We start from the raw sequence: 17,185 nt of genomic DNA on the forward strand, positions 1-17,185 counted from the left end.
GCTAAAGAACAGTGTCATCATGGAAGGAAAATGCTGGTTGTCTTGGGACAAGTACTGTCCTTAGTGCCACATGGACTATGTATCAGTTCAGTGTGTTGCCTGGATCACAAGTGTCCCTGCGCAGTCACTCCATGCTGGACTGGATAGTGTTGATGATGAAGTTTTGCAGAGTAGACCAGACACTGGTTCAGCCTAGTCTTGAAAATGCTTCCTTAACTTCCCAAATGACCATTTATAATGCTCTGCTTTACAGTTTTTTTAACAGTGTGAAAATATAAAAACCTAGAGTCCAAGGCAGATTATCTCAGGGGCACACTCTAATTTAGCCTTGAATTTCTGCCTGTTAAAACTGCTAGTATTTTTCTCTCTGTCTTGTTGATTCGCTTTTCCTCTCTGCCTCTTTCTTTCTCTATCCACATCAAAATATTATTGTTTTGCCCACTTGACACTCTCAGTGGGATGCTGCTGAGTACAGAGCATTCTAGCCCTCATCCAGCCAAGCTCTTTCAGCATATGTTTTATTTTAAGTGTGTTACAGACCAGCCCAGAACCACTGTATATGTTGGGCTTATTCACTCTCTTAATGCTTTGTTAGACTGGCACCAGAATGTTGAAGAATATTGTGAGGTTTCAATTAATTATGATTTTGTGTTTGTTCTCCTGCTGTTGGGCTTTCCATTCCAGTTTACAAACAATTTTTAGCACCAGCAGTCATACCAAGAAATAGTAAGGAGTCCTGTCTGGCTAAAAAGGGTCTGGCTGCTGCAGTTCCCTTCTGAACATGGGTTTTTCCAACTTCCCTATGGAAGGGAGGCTCACCTTCCCTTCAGCAGCAGATATCCTTCAGTCCTGTTGCCAGGATCCTCCAGAGTGGGTGCTTCGTGTGCTGGGTCTACATACGAGCAGGTGGCAGACTGGAGGAGTGTAGGAGAGCCAGTTATAAAAAAAAAAAAAAAAAAAAACAACCTCCAGATTGCATTGTCTGCCTTCCCCCCGCCACTTTGCTGAAGGAAATACTGTCAGCATCAAAGTGAAGTACTCACTCTTCCTTCTCCCCTCCCACCCTTTTGCTGAGGCAAGAACTTTTCCCTCCTACAGCACCAGTGGCTTCTGTGCTACGTTGTGGTGTTCTTAAGGGAGGGAGCAAACTGTGCTGTCCTGTGTGGTCATTCAACTCATCTGACTTTAGTTACCTTGCACAAACAATGGAGAAATACAGATTCATCCACCTGAAATTTGAATTGTGTTCTAAAAATGCTCATCCTTCCACTGATGTTAGGAAGAGCTCAAGAAGTCCGTGCTCCTAGCTTGTGCACCCTTGTGAAGTGCCTGAAGGTTAGGCAGGATGAATATGGGCCAGATTGCAACAGGAAAGGAGACTCTTGGATCTGCTGTTGCAACCTTGCTGTGTAACAGAGTGTGCATGAGACAAGCAGAAAGCTGTGGACAACTGAGCCTTGTGTTTGAGTTACAGAAGGGGAAGAGGATTGTGAAGGGGAAGAGAAAATCAGATAACTATACTGAAACCGAGACAGTCAAGAGGCCTATTTTAAGTCTGCAAGCATAAATCTGTTGCATTTCCGATTGGACTGACACCTCAGAATGAATTAAGGCTGGAACTGACCCACCCTGTCACAGAGCAGAAGGCCCAGGGGTCTCTGAGATACCCAAGGTCTTTGAAATACTTGTACTCTTTGAGAGGTGTTTCTCATAAAAGTAGTGCTCAGTCTGCCTAGCCCTGGCATAATCTACCCCAAATCAGAGATTAGGGAAAGAAGAACTAGCACAGCTGATGAAGGGTTTTCCTGCTCTTTTGCTTTCTTCCTATCAACTTTTTGCTGATCAATGTATTTATAGCACAGAATCACATTGAGATTCCTGGGAAAAGGAGAAAGGTGTAAAATACTTGCTGTGTTCAGTTTGCCAGGATGAGCTGCTAAGTTTGCAGAGCTTTAGAGGCAAGACTTCCGATGAATCATTTTGACAGGCTTATGGAGAGCATCTTTGCCATAAATCACCATTTTTCTTGCAAAAATCAATGGTATCCTAAAACTCAAGGCTGAGAAATCCTATATTCACTTTACCTGTGCCTTTTTAATTGTCATTATAAGAAAATCCAAATACAATAATATTTACACACCTCCTCAATCAGTTAGAGAAAATCTATCTATTTTGACTAGCTGTCCCTGTTGGGATAAATTTTGGCCTTCTCATTCCCATGTGAATAAGAACATCCTGTGGAAGACGGTGAATGATTAGAGGCCATTGGCTTCGGCACCTGTGTACACACTTACCACAGGTGCTTCGTGCTGCTCCCTTTAGGTTGAGTAAGAAAGACTGTGGGTCATTCTTTGTGCAAGTGGGACTGGCTGTGTGGAAAAGGCAAGAAAAAGTGTTTCCTACTATTTGAATTTTATTAAATTTAAATCTTTGAGTAAATTAGACCTAAGACTACCAAAGAGGGGAGCTGTTTCTTATGTGAGTACGTTCCCCAGAAACTACTTGGATACTAACACTAGAGACTGTGACGGCAGTGCAGTGCCAGTGCATGCAGTGCCCTTTACTAGCTGAAGGGCTTCCACGCAGGTGGCTTGGACTTTCTATGGTTCCACAAGGGATGCCTTAGGGATTGGAGACTGAAAACCCCTGAGGCAGTTCCAGTTGTGAGGAGTAATTACCTTTGAAGAGATTTGCAAGTAGCAAAGGCCGTTGCATGGCAATTCACGCAGGAGAGGCCAGTTTGGTTTATCCGAGGTTGCTTTAATGCTGTAGCACCAGAGAGCAGCTTAAGGACAGAGTGTCTCTTAATTCCAAATTTCCATGATTTTTTTAATAGTAAGTAGTTATAGTATGTAAGTAAGGCTACTTTTTTTAAATAAAGTAAGGCATCAGTATGTTTCATGGCTAGCCACCAAAGATTTGTTCATGAAACCTTCTGAACTTGTCTGTGTGAGACAAAGACTGTTTAGTTCTGGCTGGAAATGTTAACAACATTACTGTGCGCTCCAGAGCCAGAGATAATTTTCCATACTCTGCAGCAAGGTACACATCTACTGAGGCATCGGTTTAAAAATATGCTCTGCTAATTTGTAGTCAGATTTTGGATCCATTCTAGTATTTCAGCTCCCTAGGTCTATAAAGATGTCTTCACTTACACAGCCAGGAGACAACCTCAAAACAGATTAAAAGATGGGAACTCTTCAAAGGCTGCAAGATTAATTTAATGTCCTGCAGATTCTCTCAGTAGGCTAGTGGTAAAAAGAAAACCCTACAGCTTTTCAAAACTGTATAAAATATTTATCCGCCAAGATTTTTAATGTCAGAATCTGCCTAAGTATTTACTCTCAGTGACCTGTATAGTTAAGGCTTACATAATTACTATACACCATTTACTGGAAAGGCTTTAAATATTCATTGACTCCTTGTGTTTTAATGTAAACAAAGCGCTTAAAATACCTAAGATTTTTAATTCCTGCAATGTGAAAAGTATGTCTGAAGCAGATGTTACTGCTTGGTTGAGTGTTGCTCTGAAGCAACAGGGCAGATTGATTTAAGAAATGACAGAGCAAGTAGCTTCTGTCCAGAGAGGTACACATCTGCACATCTCTGATTCTGATCCCAAACCAGTATTCTTCAGGAGCTAGCTCTGCCTAAGTAAATACAGTTGAAAAAAGTGTAAAATGAGTGAATATCAGTGGAAAATCAGACCTTTACATTTCTGACTGCCTTCTTTGAATCCCATCTGTTTTATTGGTTTGTCAAGAACATGAAGCCAAAACAGGTGGTAAGGGGAGGTAGAGAGGAGTTTATACACACATGCCTGGGCAAGGCACTGCTGCGCCTTGTGCAGACATTACGCCTGCTTTTGGAAGTAAAGAAAACTGTACTCTTTCCACTGTTCATTAGGGAACAGGCAGAGAAAGTATCTATTGCTTGCTCCTCCTGGAGTAGAGGAACAAGTTGAGGAACAAGAGGGGAAATGGGCACAATATGGCCCGTGGCTGCCAGGGATGGGGGAGAGGGCCAGGGAAGGCAGACAACTTCAAGTGCATCAAACACAAGAACTGCCATAATTAGTTTCTCCTCGTTCACTGTTGTCACTGTTTTTATATATCTAGTTGGTTAAAATTAACTTAACCTTCATTTTTTTAGACTGCCCTATCTGGTATTATTCTATTTCATGTGTAAATTATGATGACACTGCTATTATTCAAGTTCTTACTTACCTGTGAATTTCAAAGTCAAAGGCAACTCAGAACATCACTATTTGTTCTGAAATGTTATATGAATTTATCCACTAAATCTTGATAACAAACAGCCCAAAATTATCTTTCCCCGTGTACCAATACAGAGCCTGCTTTTAATGAATCACAAATCTGATTAATTCTCCTTATGCTTAAATAACTTTGGATGCATTTAACATGGTTCTAGCATTTTAAAAGGCTATTTGAAGGGGGGAAAACCCCAACTCCCCTTCCTTTTAGGAATGCTGAGGTTTTTGTGATGGATAACACAGCTGCCTTCTTACTTTTAGGCATAGCTCGGTCAAAGCAAAATAGTTAACTTCCAGGCTTCTTTTATTTTAGAGCTTTTAAAGATAAAGATAAAATAAAAAGCAGCAGCTGATCAAAATAACAAAGGGTGGTAAGGTGCCTTTAGTTTCTTATAAGAGTGTCTGCAAATTCCTGGTGGAATTCTAGGCCCAGCGCTGATGGAGCTGGCTAAGGATATCGATCGCCACTTGAATTCACTGAATAAATAATGGTTGCCATAGTTATTGAGCATTCACAACTGGTGGGGAAGCACGGAAATCTCCAAAACACCTCCTGTGATAGTTTTGCTGGAAAATCACCCAATTAATTCTGTCTCATATAATGGAAATTATGAGAGATAAGCAGGATGTTTGGACTCCTTGTACTAGAATTTCAATCATAATTGAGCATCTCTGCTGCCTATTTTAGCAGCTAAAGAGAAAAGGGCACTTGCGATCTCTTATTTTGTGTGGCAGAAAGGTTAAATGACATTGTATAACCCCAACTGTGTCGAGAAATCTACTTCAAAGCATTTTTTGCTCTGAGTACCAGACTTGGGTTACACTGAAAAAAATGAGTTCTCCCCATTTGTGGTAGGGATGCTTAAGTCTTTTTTCTCTTGCTTTGCAGAACGACATGGATTAAAAGAACCAAAGAAAGTGGAAGAGCTATGCAACAAGATCACAAGCAGTTTGAAAGATCACTTAACTTTCAGTTGCCAAAACAAAGGACAACCGCTTGAGTCTGCAGAGCCGAAGGTACTGGGTGTTCTGGCTGACTTGCGTTCTCTCTGCACACTGGGACTGCAGCGCATCTTTTACCTGAAACTGGAAGATTTGGTGCCAGCCCCTTCCATTATCGACAGGCTGTTTCTGGACACCTTACCCTTCTGAGTCAAACCACCCTCCTGAAAGGCAAATGCCCACCAGAGCAGGCAAACGGATCGTGACTTACAGCTAACATTTCTGCCCTCACTTAACAGAAAAGCAGCTCCAAGTCTAAAATGAGGTCTTTTCTGGCGCTTTGTCCTTACAACCTGAGGCCTGAAACTTGCTGGCTTGCTGGTTTGGGGTTGTGTTCTTTGTTTTCTTTTGTGTGATTTGGGTTTTTTAAATGGCTAATACGGCACTTTTGGACAATGCTATCCCAGCAGCAGTAAAAGGTTAACATGACTGTTTTAAATCTGTTGTTTAACACCTCATGGTCTATGAGGAATAAAATTGTAGAAGCTGTGTTTGAAAACAAGAACAGCAAATAGTTGTTTGCCAGGGTAGTATGTGTTTTGTGAGGATACCTTTAGCATACTTCCTGTATCAAGGGCACATACATCAGCACAATCTAAACAAAAATTCACTTTTTTAGCAAAGTACATTCAATTGAACATTTCATACAAATCAATTATAGCAAAATGACAATGGCTGTTAGCTCCCATGTTCAAGTGCAATTTTTTAAAGTGCTGTCTTACTAAGTCTCCTTTATTAACTAATTTATTTTACTATGAAAACAAACGGAAGAAATCAAGTGAGAAAATTACATGCACTAACTTACCTGACAGAGTTTTCCAAACTTGATTCCATGTAGCGTGACTTATTGACAAATGTATGTGGAAGACACGGGAGCAATTGTGACTCAGTTGTTCCTTAGCTAAGGAAATCCGAGTTAGTGACTGGAGCATACAGGGTCAGCATCAGGGATAGTTCAGTTTTAGACTTCTAACATAAGCGACTAGTTAGTAAACGGACAGAAGATGGTTTTCAAGAACAAGCAAGTCTTGTAAAATAGTATGAATGTAAGTGCTAGGAAGGATATAGTGGGCTGCGTTTAAACATTCCGTGTTCGTACTCCTTTTTGTATGTTTATACTGTTGATGCCATATTAATATGAAATAATTTGTTGCATAGTGTCTTTATTTGTATAAATGTTTGTATGCATGGTATATTGTAATGGCTTTGCCTGTATTTATTGCAATGACTGCCAGCTCATGGGAGCCCTGTTACACATGATAACTAAATGGGGTGTTCACACTGACTCAGATACACCAGTTGGAAAACTATATACATATATATAATGTGTATATATATATATGTATATACCTATATTTGTGTGCGTGTGTGTGTGTGCGCGTGTCTTTTTATTAACCATTTGTATATAAAATATCTGTCAAATCACAAGCAGAGTTATTTTACAGTTTATTTGCAGTGACTTCTAAGGCAGTACTGTTTAGCACTTTGATATTAAAATCTTGCTCATGTTTTGCTAAATTCAAATAATATTTAAAAAGTTTAGTTCTAAAAAACTTTATATGCACTGTATTAAGTCAAAATTTTGTTGATCATTTTGCTAAGGAAATTTTTGAATGTCAACCTGATGTCACTGTATCTTTTGTTAGCTTTAAACATTCTAGCTTTTGTCTTTTTTTAAACTATGCTGTTTATATGGAAATTAAATTATACAATCAAACAGATGCCAAATGAATTGCCTAATTGCTGCAAAGGATAACCCAGATATCGAGTCACTGTATGGTTTTCAAATAGTAATTTGGTATTTTATCACTTACTATGTTTGGATGTGCTTTTATGAAAAAATTATTCTTATATCAAGATTTATAGTAGTGTCAATAGGGAAACAGACTTCTAATCACTATAGTTAATATTTCCAGTTTACCTGCAGATAATATTTGGAAAAGTATTGCTTTTTGTATTGACTTTTAAGCTTATGTGCAAACATAATAGCATAATTAAATATCAGAGAAGCTAATGTTTCTTGTAGGTTGCTGTAACAAGCCTGACCAGCAAGACAAATATATTTTGACTGAATTTGCTTTTGTATATACTAAATATATATACGTATATATATATACACTCACACATGTGCGCATACAAAAACATACAGACACAAAATCCAAAAGTATGTTTGTTTACTTTTGTCTCCTTGTGTCAGACACAAGGTCCCTTGAGAAATGACTTTTATCTAGGGACAAATCCTGCCAGGTGCTGAGCACCAGCCAGATGGGGGCTTGCAAGTGCTTCTTGCGAGTGGGCCCTTACAAAGAATTTTCAGGCGAATCAGCATAGTACAGTAAAATTGCTTTTTTTGTTGAGCAAGGTTTATTTATTAAATGGAATGTGAGTGGGAGGTAGCAGGTCCAGAGCCCCATGTGAGATTTCACGTAGCCGGTGTCCTCCAGTCTTCCATAGATAGTCTTAACTGTGATACTCTCCCAAATCCCATCATCTGTGGAATTGTCCTTCATGTCAACTTCAATACACAGATTCATCCTAGAGTGCAACCAGTGACAGGTCATGAAGGTAAAAGAAAGAGTTAACGCAGACTAAATCTACTACTTTCCTTAGAGCTCTCTCAGTGTGAACATGCCTTTGTCTAGGCAGTATTCAGGAATATATCAGGTGTTAAGGGAGAGTGCCTTGTTTTTATTTCAGACAACAGTGTTTCAAGAGTTTCTTCACTCTGCTAAAGGCAGTACTTTTTTTCTTTTTTCTTTTTTTTTTTTTTTTTGGTGGTGTTAACCTGTGGGTTGAAAGAAATGCTCTTGTACATATACAATGTAAATTAAAATTATTAAATTGAATAACATTTTTTTCAGAGGCCCCATGTGTGTTGAATAAGTATGCTTAATTCTGTTAAAATCTGATGTGAATTTTTTATCATTTATAAAACATTAAAAAAATTGTCTACTTGAGTCTTAAAAGTGGAAAAATTGGTGAAGCATGCTTAAGAACACTGGCAATTTAATGACTAGTCTTTTGATTAAAAAAGCTTTTATATAAATACAATAAGACCTGCAGTATCTGGTTATGCAATCTCAATTAGATATTGAGAGCTGGGCCATGGCTGTCCCAGAGGTTGAACTACATACAGACTAGAGCAGAGAGACTACCTGTCCCTCACTGTACTTCTCCTCCATGCAATGAAGGGATTGTAATTAACTCACAGATGATGATGGCCACAAGGGAGGGAGGGGATGACTATAGGGCTTGTGGGCTCGTGGCTATAGGGTTCATGGCCAAATAAGCACCTACGTCTGGCTAGAAAGAGAACAGAGTCCTGAGCTCCCCTTTGTGTCAGTAAATCGTGGTAAGACATTGCCCTAGCAGGCATCCGCAGCATTTTCTTTAAATGTGCATCCAATTCCTTTCCCTACTGTGCCTTTGCTTTGCAGGAGGGATCGCCAGACTAAACTGTTTGGCTACAAATGCATTTTCAACAAATGCAGTTTTGAGAGGCATCTGCCACCATTCCGGGTATTGCCATAAGTACTGATGGCTCCGGCACACCTCCGCAGGAACTGTTCTTGTGCAGGAACTGCTGGGCTGGAGGTTATACCAAATGATATTCTGTGGCAGGCTGCAGGATCGTCAGCTCCTTCTTTGGAAATTTGACAAAACAAAAGGTTGCTCAAACTCTTCCAAATTATTTGTTGCTTTTTTCTTATGCCTTATTTTTAAACTTAAACTATGAATCTTAAAATTGTTAATGATAATGGCAGTGACTTTTTTATAATAATCCCCTGTTAGGCAAAACACGCAGATCTCGTGACCAACTCATATCAGGGTCTGAATTTTCACCCTGGAAGATAAAGCTTATCCTCACTAAGCTCACAAGTATCTCAAATTGTAATTACTTCAGGGGCTATATGTTGTGTCCTTAGACGCAAGAACAGAACTGTGTCCTGATCTAGCTCACCTGCACTTGTGTCCTTATGTGTGCTTTATGTGTCATCAGTGGTATAGTCCTTGCAAAGGGATGTGATGCCTGATGGTTGACTCTGGCAGTGGAAGGTGAGGCTGAATCAGGAGTATAATAGCAGCTTCCTCTAGTAGAGACCTTTCTTGGACAGGAGGCTGGCACCGAGACACCCTAAAATGAACAACTTTAACTACAGGCAAGTCAAATCTCTTTCTACATCTTTCCTCCTTTCATTTTTCACATTCAGGTTCATTTGTCCAATATACAAAGCTAAAATTTTAGTTAAGTTGCAGAGAGGAGGGTGAAAGAGAGGTTTAATTATATAAAATCGATCGTGGCTCTAACAAAAATTGGCATCTCCCTCTATGGACACTATGAAACATTTCTTTTGATTAATTATTTGTATTATAGCAACACCTAGAGGCCAGAACAGAGATCAGGACCCCATTTTGCTAGCTACCCTAACTAGTACCTCCAGCACTCACCCAGGAGAAGCTCCAGTCCAAACAGACAAAAGGAAAAGAAAGATGAGCAACACAGGAAAAAAGGAGTAGAGTGCCATGCCCAAGGGCATACAGCATTTCAGTCATAGAGTTGGGAATAAAACCTATCCTTTATTGAGCTAGTGTCTAGTAAATGCTCTTACTTTGTTTTCCTTTTCTTTCCCTGGGCAATTTATGCTGCCACTGTATCAAATTTTATGCAAACATGATAAAAGCATTGAAAAATTCAAAATAGCCCATGTATTCAAACTGATCTTGTTTACCCTGTGTATATAAGTCATTCATGAGACTATTCAAAATCCTGGTCAACCACATGTTTGGAACTAAGCTGTGATACAAACTAGGTAGTATTTAGAAAAGAGATATTTAGCTGTTCTTTATTAAACTAATGAAACCAACCATTAGGAATATTGCAAGATATGGATTAAACAGTAATTACTAACGGATAAAAAAGATTAACTTTAAAAATGCCAAACTATTGATGCAGTAATTGAAAAAATGGGTAGTCAAGTAATCAAATTCTTAGCAGCAGATGACATATTTGAGAACTGTACTCTAGACCTACGTTTTTGAGTTGTGATTTGTCAAATAAAAGGAAAGGAAACTTGTTTACCATATGGAAACACTTTTAGCAATTTTTCTTTTTTCTTTTTTAACATTAGACACCCTTGGATGAAGAAATTTTTCTTAATATCCAATGTAAATCTCCCCTGGTGCAACTTGAGGCTGTTTCCTCTCATTCTATCTTTTGTTACTTGGGAAAAGAGGCCGACACCCCCCTCACTACAACCTCCTTTTGGGTAGTTGTAGAGAACAATAAGGTCTCCCTTCTGCCTCCTCTTCTCCAGACTAAACACCCTCAGTTCCCTCAGCCGCTCCCCATACGACCTGAGCTCCAGACCCTGCACCAGCTTCGTTGCCCTTCTCTGGACACGCTCGAGTCATTCAATGTCCTTTTTGTAGTGAGGAGCCCAAAACTGAACACAGGAATCGAGGGGCGGCCTCACCAGTGCCGAGTACAGGGGTCAGATCCCTTCCCTGTCCCTGCTGGCCACGCTATTGCTGACACAAGCCAGGATGCCATTGGCCTTCTTGGCCACCTGGGCACACTGCTGGCTCCTGTTCAGCCGGCTGTCAATCAACACCCCCAGGTCCCTCTCTGACTGGCAGCTCTCCAGCCACTCCTCCCCAAGCCTGTAGCATTGCATGGGCGTGGTATGACCCAAGTGCAGGACCTGGCACTCAGCCTTGTTGAACCTCATACAATTGGCCTTGGCCCATCGCTCCAGCCTGTCCAGATCCCTCTGTAGAGCCTTCCTGTTCTCAAGCAGATCAACCTCCCCCCCAACTTTGTGTCATCTGAAAACTTACTGAGGGTGCACTCGATCCCCTCACTCAGATCATTGATAAAGATGTTAAAGGAGTGGCCCCAGTACTGAGCCCTGGGGAACACCACTTGTGACCAGCCACCAACTGGATTTAACTCCATACACTGCAACTTTTGGGCCCAAACAAAAAGAAAGTTTTTTACCCTGTGAAGAGTACATCCATTCAAGCCACGAGAAGCCAGTTTCTTCAGGAGAATGCAGTAGGAAATGGTGTCAAAGGCCTTACTAAAGTTCAGGTAAACAACATCCACAGCCTTTCCCTTCTCCACTAAGCGGGTCACCTTGTCATAGGAGATCAGGTTTGTTAAGCAGGACCTGCCTTTCATAAACCTATGCTGATTGGGCCTTATCACCTGGTCATCCTGTACATGCGTGTGATGGCACTCAAGATGATCTGCTCTGGTTTAGATTGTTTATCAATTTTTCTTAAAAAGACAGAGAACTCTGGGCTTGTTTAGGTGGAATTTTATCTCAAATAAATAAATAAGTAAACAAGCTAACTGACATTTAAAGAAAGAAATGTGTGTAAATAGCTGAAATATCTCAAATAACCCAAAGTCTTTAACCTGCTAAGTAATGTATTAAAAAACTCCCTTCATAATAACTTCCACTGTGGTCTGTGATTAAGCGTTACTGTAGAATGACAGTGAATTGCAGAGATGGCTTGATACTGGGGAAACTTTCAAATGTAGCAGACAGAAAACAGAAATTAACTTACCTTTCGTGGGGTCTTATTATTTATCTTGCTGTGTTTCCTAATTAATTGACGATATTGATGTTTACACAAGGATTTGCTCCTTTCCAACTTCCCTTGATCCTGTGAAGAAATCAGAACGCTGCATTTGTAGTATCACATTTATTGCCATGGCAACAGTCAGGGATTTCACAAACACTAATTAGTGTTGGCAACTTGGAATGTTTTCTGTACAGTCCCATATAATTTTCACTCTTTTATCCATTTCTCATTATACCTTACTTTAACGATTGACTTCTCCAGCATGTACACAGGTTTCTTCCCCAAGTCCTCAGGATTCAGTTAATACCTTCTCTGATTTACAGCTACCTTTCTTACACCTTCACATGCACCCAGTTAAGAAGTAACTGCAGTGCCTACCTGCATTTGTGTTAAACTCCATTTCTTACACTTAAATATAATCCAAGTTTCAGTACAACCAGCTGGTTTCTACGGCAGCATGTGCAAAACTAGTAAGGAAAGGTATGAAGGCTTAGCTGCATCTTCCCAGGCAAGCTACTTTTAAAAGTAGATGCTAAATCTTTCTCAAGGTGGAGTACAAGCCTTCTGTTCATGGAAGCTTAAGTTCTGTGAATGTCCAAAGATCATGTAAAATACTTTAATTCAAGCATATCAAGAACATTTATAGACATTTAATATACTATATAATAATATGGAGAGGTGGGTCTGTGTGAACCTCCTGAAGTTCAACAAGACCAAGTGCATGATCTTGCACCTGGGTCAGGGCAATCCCAAGCACAGATACAGGCTCAGAGACGAGTGGATTGAGAACAGTCCTGTGAAGAAGGACTTGGAGGTATTGGTGGATGGAAAACTGAGTACGAGCCAGCACTGTGTGCTCACAGATCAGAAAGCCAACTGTGTCCTGGGCTGCATAAAGAGAAGTGTGGCCAGCAGGTCGAGGGAGGTGATTCTCTCCCTCTACTCCACTCTGGTGAGACCCTACCTGCAGTGCTGTGTTTAGCTCTGGGGCTCAAGTGTGAGAAAGACACGGACCTGCTTGTGTGGGTTCAGAGGAGGCCATGAAGATGATCAGGGGGTTGGAGCACCTCCCCTATGAGGATGGGCTGAGAGAGTTGGGGTTGTTCAGCCTGAAGAAGTGAAGGCTCCGGAGACCACATAGTGGCCTTCCAGTACTTAAAGGGGGCTACAGGAAAGCTGGGGAGGGACTCTTTATCAGGGAGTGTAGTGATAGGATGAGTGGTAACAGTTTTAAATTGAAAGAGCGTGGAATTAGATTAGATACAAGGAAGAAATTCTTTCCTGCGAGGGTGGTGAGGCACTGGCACAGGTTGCCCAGAGAAGTTCTGGCTGCCCCCTCCCTGGAATTGTTCAAGGCCGGGTTGGACAGGCTTTGAGCAACCTGGCCTGGTGGAAGGTGTCCCTGCAGGGGGGGTTAGGGGTTTGGATGAGATGATCTTCAGAAGCCCCTTCCAACCCAAAGCATTCTATGATTCTCTGATTCTATACTAATTGTGTATTATGGTTACCCATATCCACTTGAGTTTGTGCCCTCATTTACTCAGAAGCTTTATCAAACCCCATGTTAGTAGTGAACTTTTGAGCCTCTCTAAAAGCAAAATGTATTACTTTGTTAGCAAAGAAAGAAGACAAATTCATGATGGCATCAGCAGCAAGAGGGGAGATTTTACTTCATCAGACATGCTCAAGGTAAGAAAGAGATGTGTCTACTGAACAAAGTAGAAGATTCCCATTCTGCTGCTCACTTGAGAACAAATCCCAGCTGGTTGTCAAACTGCCCTCCCAATAGCAAAGATACCCAAATAAAACCAAGCAGAGAAAATATGCCAGTATTGCCCTAATTTGGAAAGGAAGACAATAAATCAGACTGTTAGAGTATATTTATACTCTAAGCCACTGTAAATGACTTGAAATAAGGCAAAAATAATGGAAGCACCTGAAGCATCTTCATTAAGTTATTGGTGGAATCATATAATTTGCTTCTAATTTAGAAAGGATTTTTCACATTATTAACAGAAAACTAGTCTTTGAATAATAAATTTTGAGTCTGATCACCATCTTCTTTCCCTACATGTTGGGGAGGTAAAAAGTCTCTTAAATGACGGAAAAATGTCTCATAAAGTACGAAGGAATTGGAAATTCATCTTGACTGTAATTTACTGAATCTCTTTAGGAGATTATAATGGAAACCAGGGCAGAATTACTATACTTGATAAGGAGATCTTATTGAAATAAACAGTATAATGTGTTCAAAAAGCAAACAAAGGATTTAGACATTCAAGTTAAATGTAAGCCATTAGAAGAAGCCCTGTATTCTGTGTATAGCTGAGACAAGCTAACACAAACATCTAAAGAAAGCCTTTACTGAAAAAAAACGTTGCCTCAAAAGTGTACATTTTGCCTCCCTTTTTTTGAGGAAAAACTGAACTGTGCCAGCTTGCCCAGATTTTGATGACACCTCCCACTGCAGTTCACTGCAAGGATCAGTTCTTAAACTCAGCCCTAATGCTTTTGAGAAATTTGAACCCAGAGCCCTCCAGCTCTGGGACTTTATTTTAATGACTTAAATTTGTTCCCCCTACCCTTAATTTCAAAGGCATAATCAAACTCATGGCAGGGCTCTTCGTAAGCTTTGTGAACTGGGCCACAGTCAAGAATTTCCACACTGAGTAATTTTATTACATGAAGTTTCCCGCCTGCTGTACAGAGCTGTGCAATATTCAGCACTGACATCTGCTTTTCATCTGATTTCTAAAGGAAAGCCTGGTGGATTGCTGCCCCTTTGAAATTAAGGAGTCCGGGAACAAATTTAAATCGTGAAAATAAAATGCCAAAGCCGGAGGGCTCTGGGTTCAAATTTTACAGAAGTACCAATGATCTGTCTTAAACTGATCTCTTGAGGGAAGTGCAGTGGAAAGTATTTCCATCGACGGGGCAAGCTGACACAGTTCAGTCTTTTGGAAAAAGAATCTGGATCCATTGCACATTCAGACATAGAATTACATCCACTTTAGAAATGATAGCTTTCAAAAGTCAAAGACTTTTCAAGGTAAGTTATTAAGGATGGCTGAGCCTGACGAACTAAAAAAAATAGATGTCATGAAGTTAACTGAATCTTCACATTCTCTTAAAAAACATAAGATTTTTGTTAAAATGATTGGTTTACTCCATGCCTCCAAAGCAGCCTCTCTTCCCACGAGATGGAGTTGTTAATGCAACATGAAAAGGCTGCAGAATAGTGCTGCTGGCCTCTCAGGGGCAGAAACAATCACAGAAATCTAATAAATATGGTGGGAAATGCTATTTGGTGTTAGCATTTTCCATTTTTCCATAATGCGTTACTCTTACAGCTCAAGTAAAACATGTGACCTGTTTCAGTCTGGGCTGCCATGCCATTTGGGCCGCAGCTTCGCAGACATAAGGCAGGAATTCTGCCGTTAGCAGTCATGCCATGCCCGCCTGCCTCTTCCCTCTGTAGTGCCATCCCTTCCTTGGGCCAGTGGCAGGGATTGTGTGGATGGGAGGGGAAACAGAACAAGAAATTCACCTGGTTTAAGAATAATCTGGTTTTCCCAGGTGGACTCTTGTCTCCACTCCTTGCAAGACCCCACTCGGAGTACTGCATCCAGCTCTGGGGTCCCTGGTATAAGAAAGACATGGAACTGTTAGAGCAGGTCCAGAGAAGGGCCATGAAGATGATCAGGGGGCTGGAGCATCTCTCCTATGAAGAAAGCCTGAGAGACTTGGGGTTGTTCTGCCTGGAGAAGAGAAGGCTCTGGAGAGCCTTTTCTATTGTGGACTTCCAGTATATAAAGGGAGCTTAGAAAAAAGACAAAGACTTTTTACTAAGGCCTGTAGTGACAGGACAAGGGGAAATGGTTTTCATCTGAAAGATTGTACGTTTAGACAGGATATACAAAACTCGTTACAATGAGGATGGTGAGACACTGGAACAGGTTGCCCAGAGACATTGTGGATGCCCCATCATTGGCAGTGTTCAAGGCCAGGTTGGACAGGGCTTTGAGCAACCTCATCTAGTGGAAGATGTCCCTGCCCACAGCAGAGTTGTTTAGACTAGAGGATCTTTAAAGGTTCCTTCCAACCCAAACCATGCTGTGGTTCTGTGATTCCTGCCTTATCCTTCCCAGTCTACAATGCTATTAATATGCACTTATTATCCCATTTGCTGTCAGGATACTTTGGCCTATTTTTTAAATCTGCTGCATACCTGTAACACCAGGTAGAATCAGGAAGAGCCGTGGGTACTCTTTTGAAACTTATTGTCATACACTATTTGAAAAGGAGTAGCCTGCAGAACTCCCAGTTGAATTAAGGGGCCTACTGTGCCAAGTCCTCTTCACATACATAATTGGAAACACCCCCAGACATATCCTGCTCCAAAGATGTTTACAATTAATGAAGCAAGACAGAGAAAAAAAAAAAAAAAGTGTTATATTTGCTGTATGGATAGAACTTTTACGGACAGAGGTATTTAGAAATTTGTTCTCTCACATGGGAACTTTGGAAAAGTTAAGAAGTTAATCCAGATTTCACTGTAGTAGTCTATTGCTTTGCAAAATAAATCCTTCCTTTCTTATGCTGTGAGTCATCACACTTTTCCAAAACGGTGCTTTCAGACTAACAATTGTCAAATTGCTTGGGGAGACTCTAACCTGACATATTTAGTACGTTGTTCCCGCAGCCCTCACAGATACCCACAGATGTCAGCTTCAATTAGACTCATCCAGGACTGCAAAACCCATCAGGTTTGTAGGGCTAGGATGCATGTTGAGATGGTCTAAAAAGTAAATCCTCCAAAAATTACTGTGTGTTCTGCTCTTAGAGAGACACAAGAGAGTGCAAAGGGCAGCATTTATAACAAGCTGCCCGAAAATAACACCCTAGCTATTAATCCAATATTGTTTTTAAACCTATAAATTTCTAGGCCATAGAATCTCTTTTGGAAGCGGACTGCTGCTTTGAATCTCAAACTGCAGCCCTCGCCTGCTGTGAAGAGCTGTCACCATCCAAGTGGCGTCCAAACCAGTCTTGCAAACCTGCATGGCCTAACATATAAAGCAAAGGATGTTACTGTAACTGTCTATAGTGATTACGATCAGAGTAGGTGGTAAAAAAAAAGCAAGTATCATCTAAAAGATTTTATTTTCAATACTCACTATTAGAAGAATGATTCATATGACTGGACCATTTAAAAAAACATAATCCAGTAAGGATAGAAGAGGGTGGAAAAAAAATGTTAAAACCGATACATTGTTCGAAAGCTGCAGACAGTTCACAATCACAGAAAGTTTTCATTTT

At 40.5% G+C, this 17,185-nt stretch overlaps 1 protein-coding gene across 1 annotated transcript in view; it reads left to right on the forward strand.

The window, feature by feature from the left end:
* Positions 1–8,129, forward strand: part of NR4A3 (nuclear receptor subfamily 4 group A member 3) — a 29,678-nt gene extending 21,549 nt beyond the window's left edge. The window contains exon 8 of the mRNA XM_074899340.1: positions 5,163–8,129. Within this exon, the coding sequence (XP_074755441.1) occupies positions 5,163–5,425 (263 nt within the window). The 3' untranslated portion in view covers positions 5,426–8,129. The remainder of the gene's footprint in view (positions 1–5,162) is intronic.
* Positions 8,130–17,185: the final 9,056 nt, after the last annotated feature.

Source organism: Athene noctua, chromosome 2, assembly GCF_965140245.1.
Source record: "Athene noctua chromosome 2, bAthNoc1.hap1.1, whole genome shotgun sequence".
Classification (NCBI taxonomy): domain Eukaryota; kingdom Metazoa; phylum Chordata; class Aves; order Strigiformes; family Strigidae; genus Athene; species Athene noctua.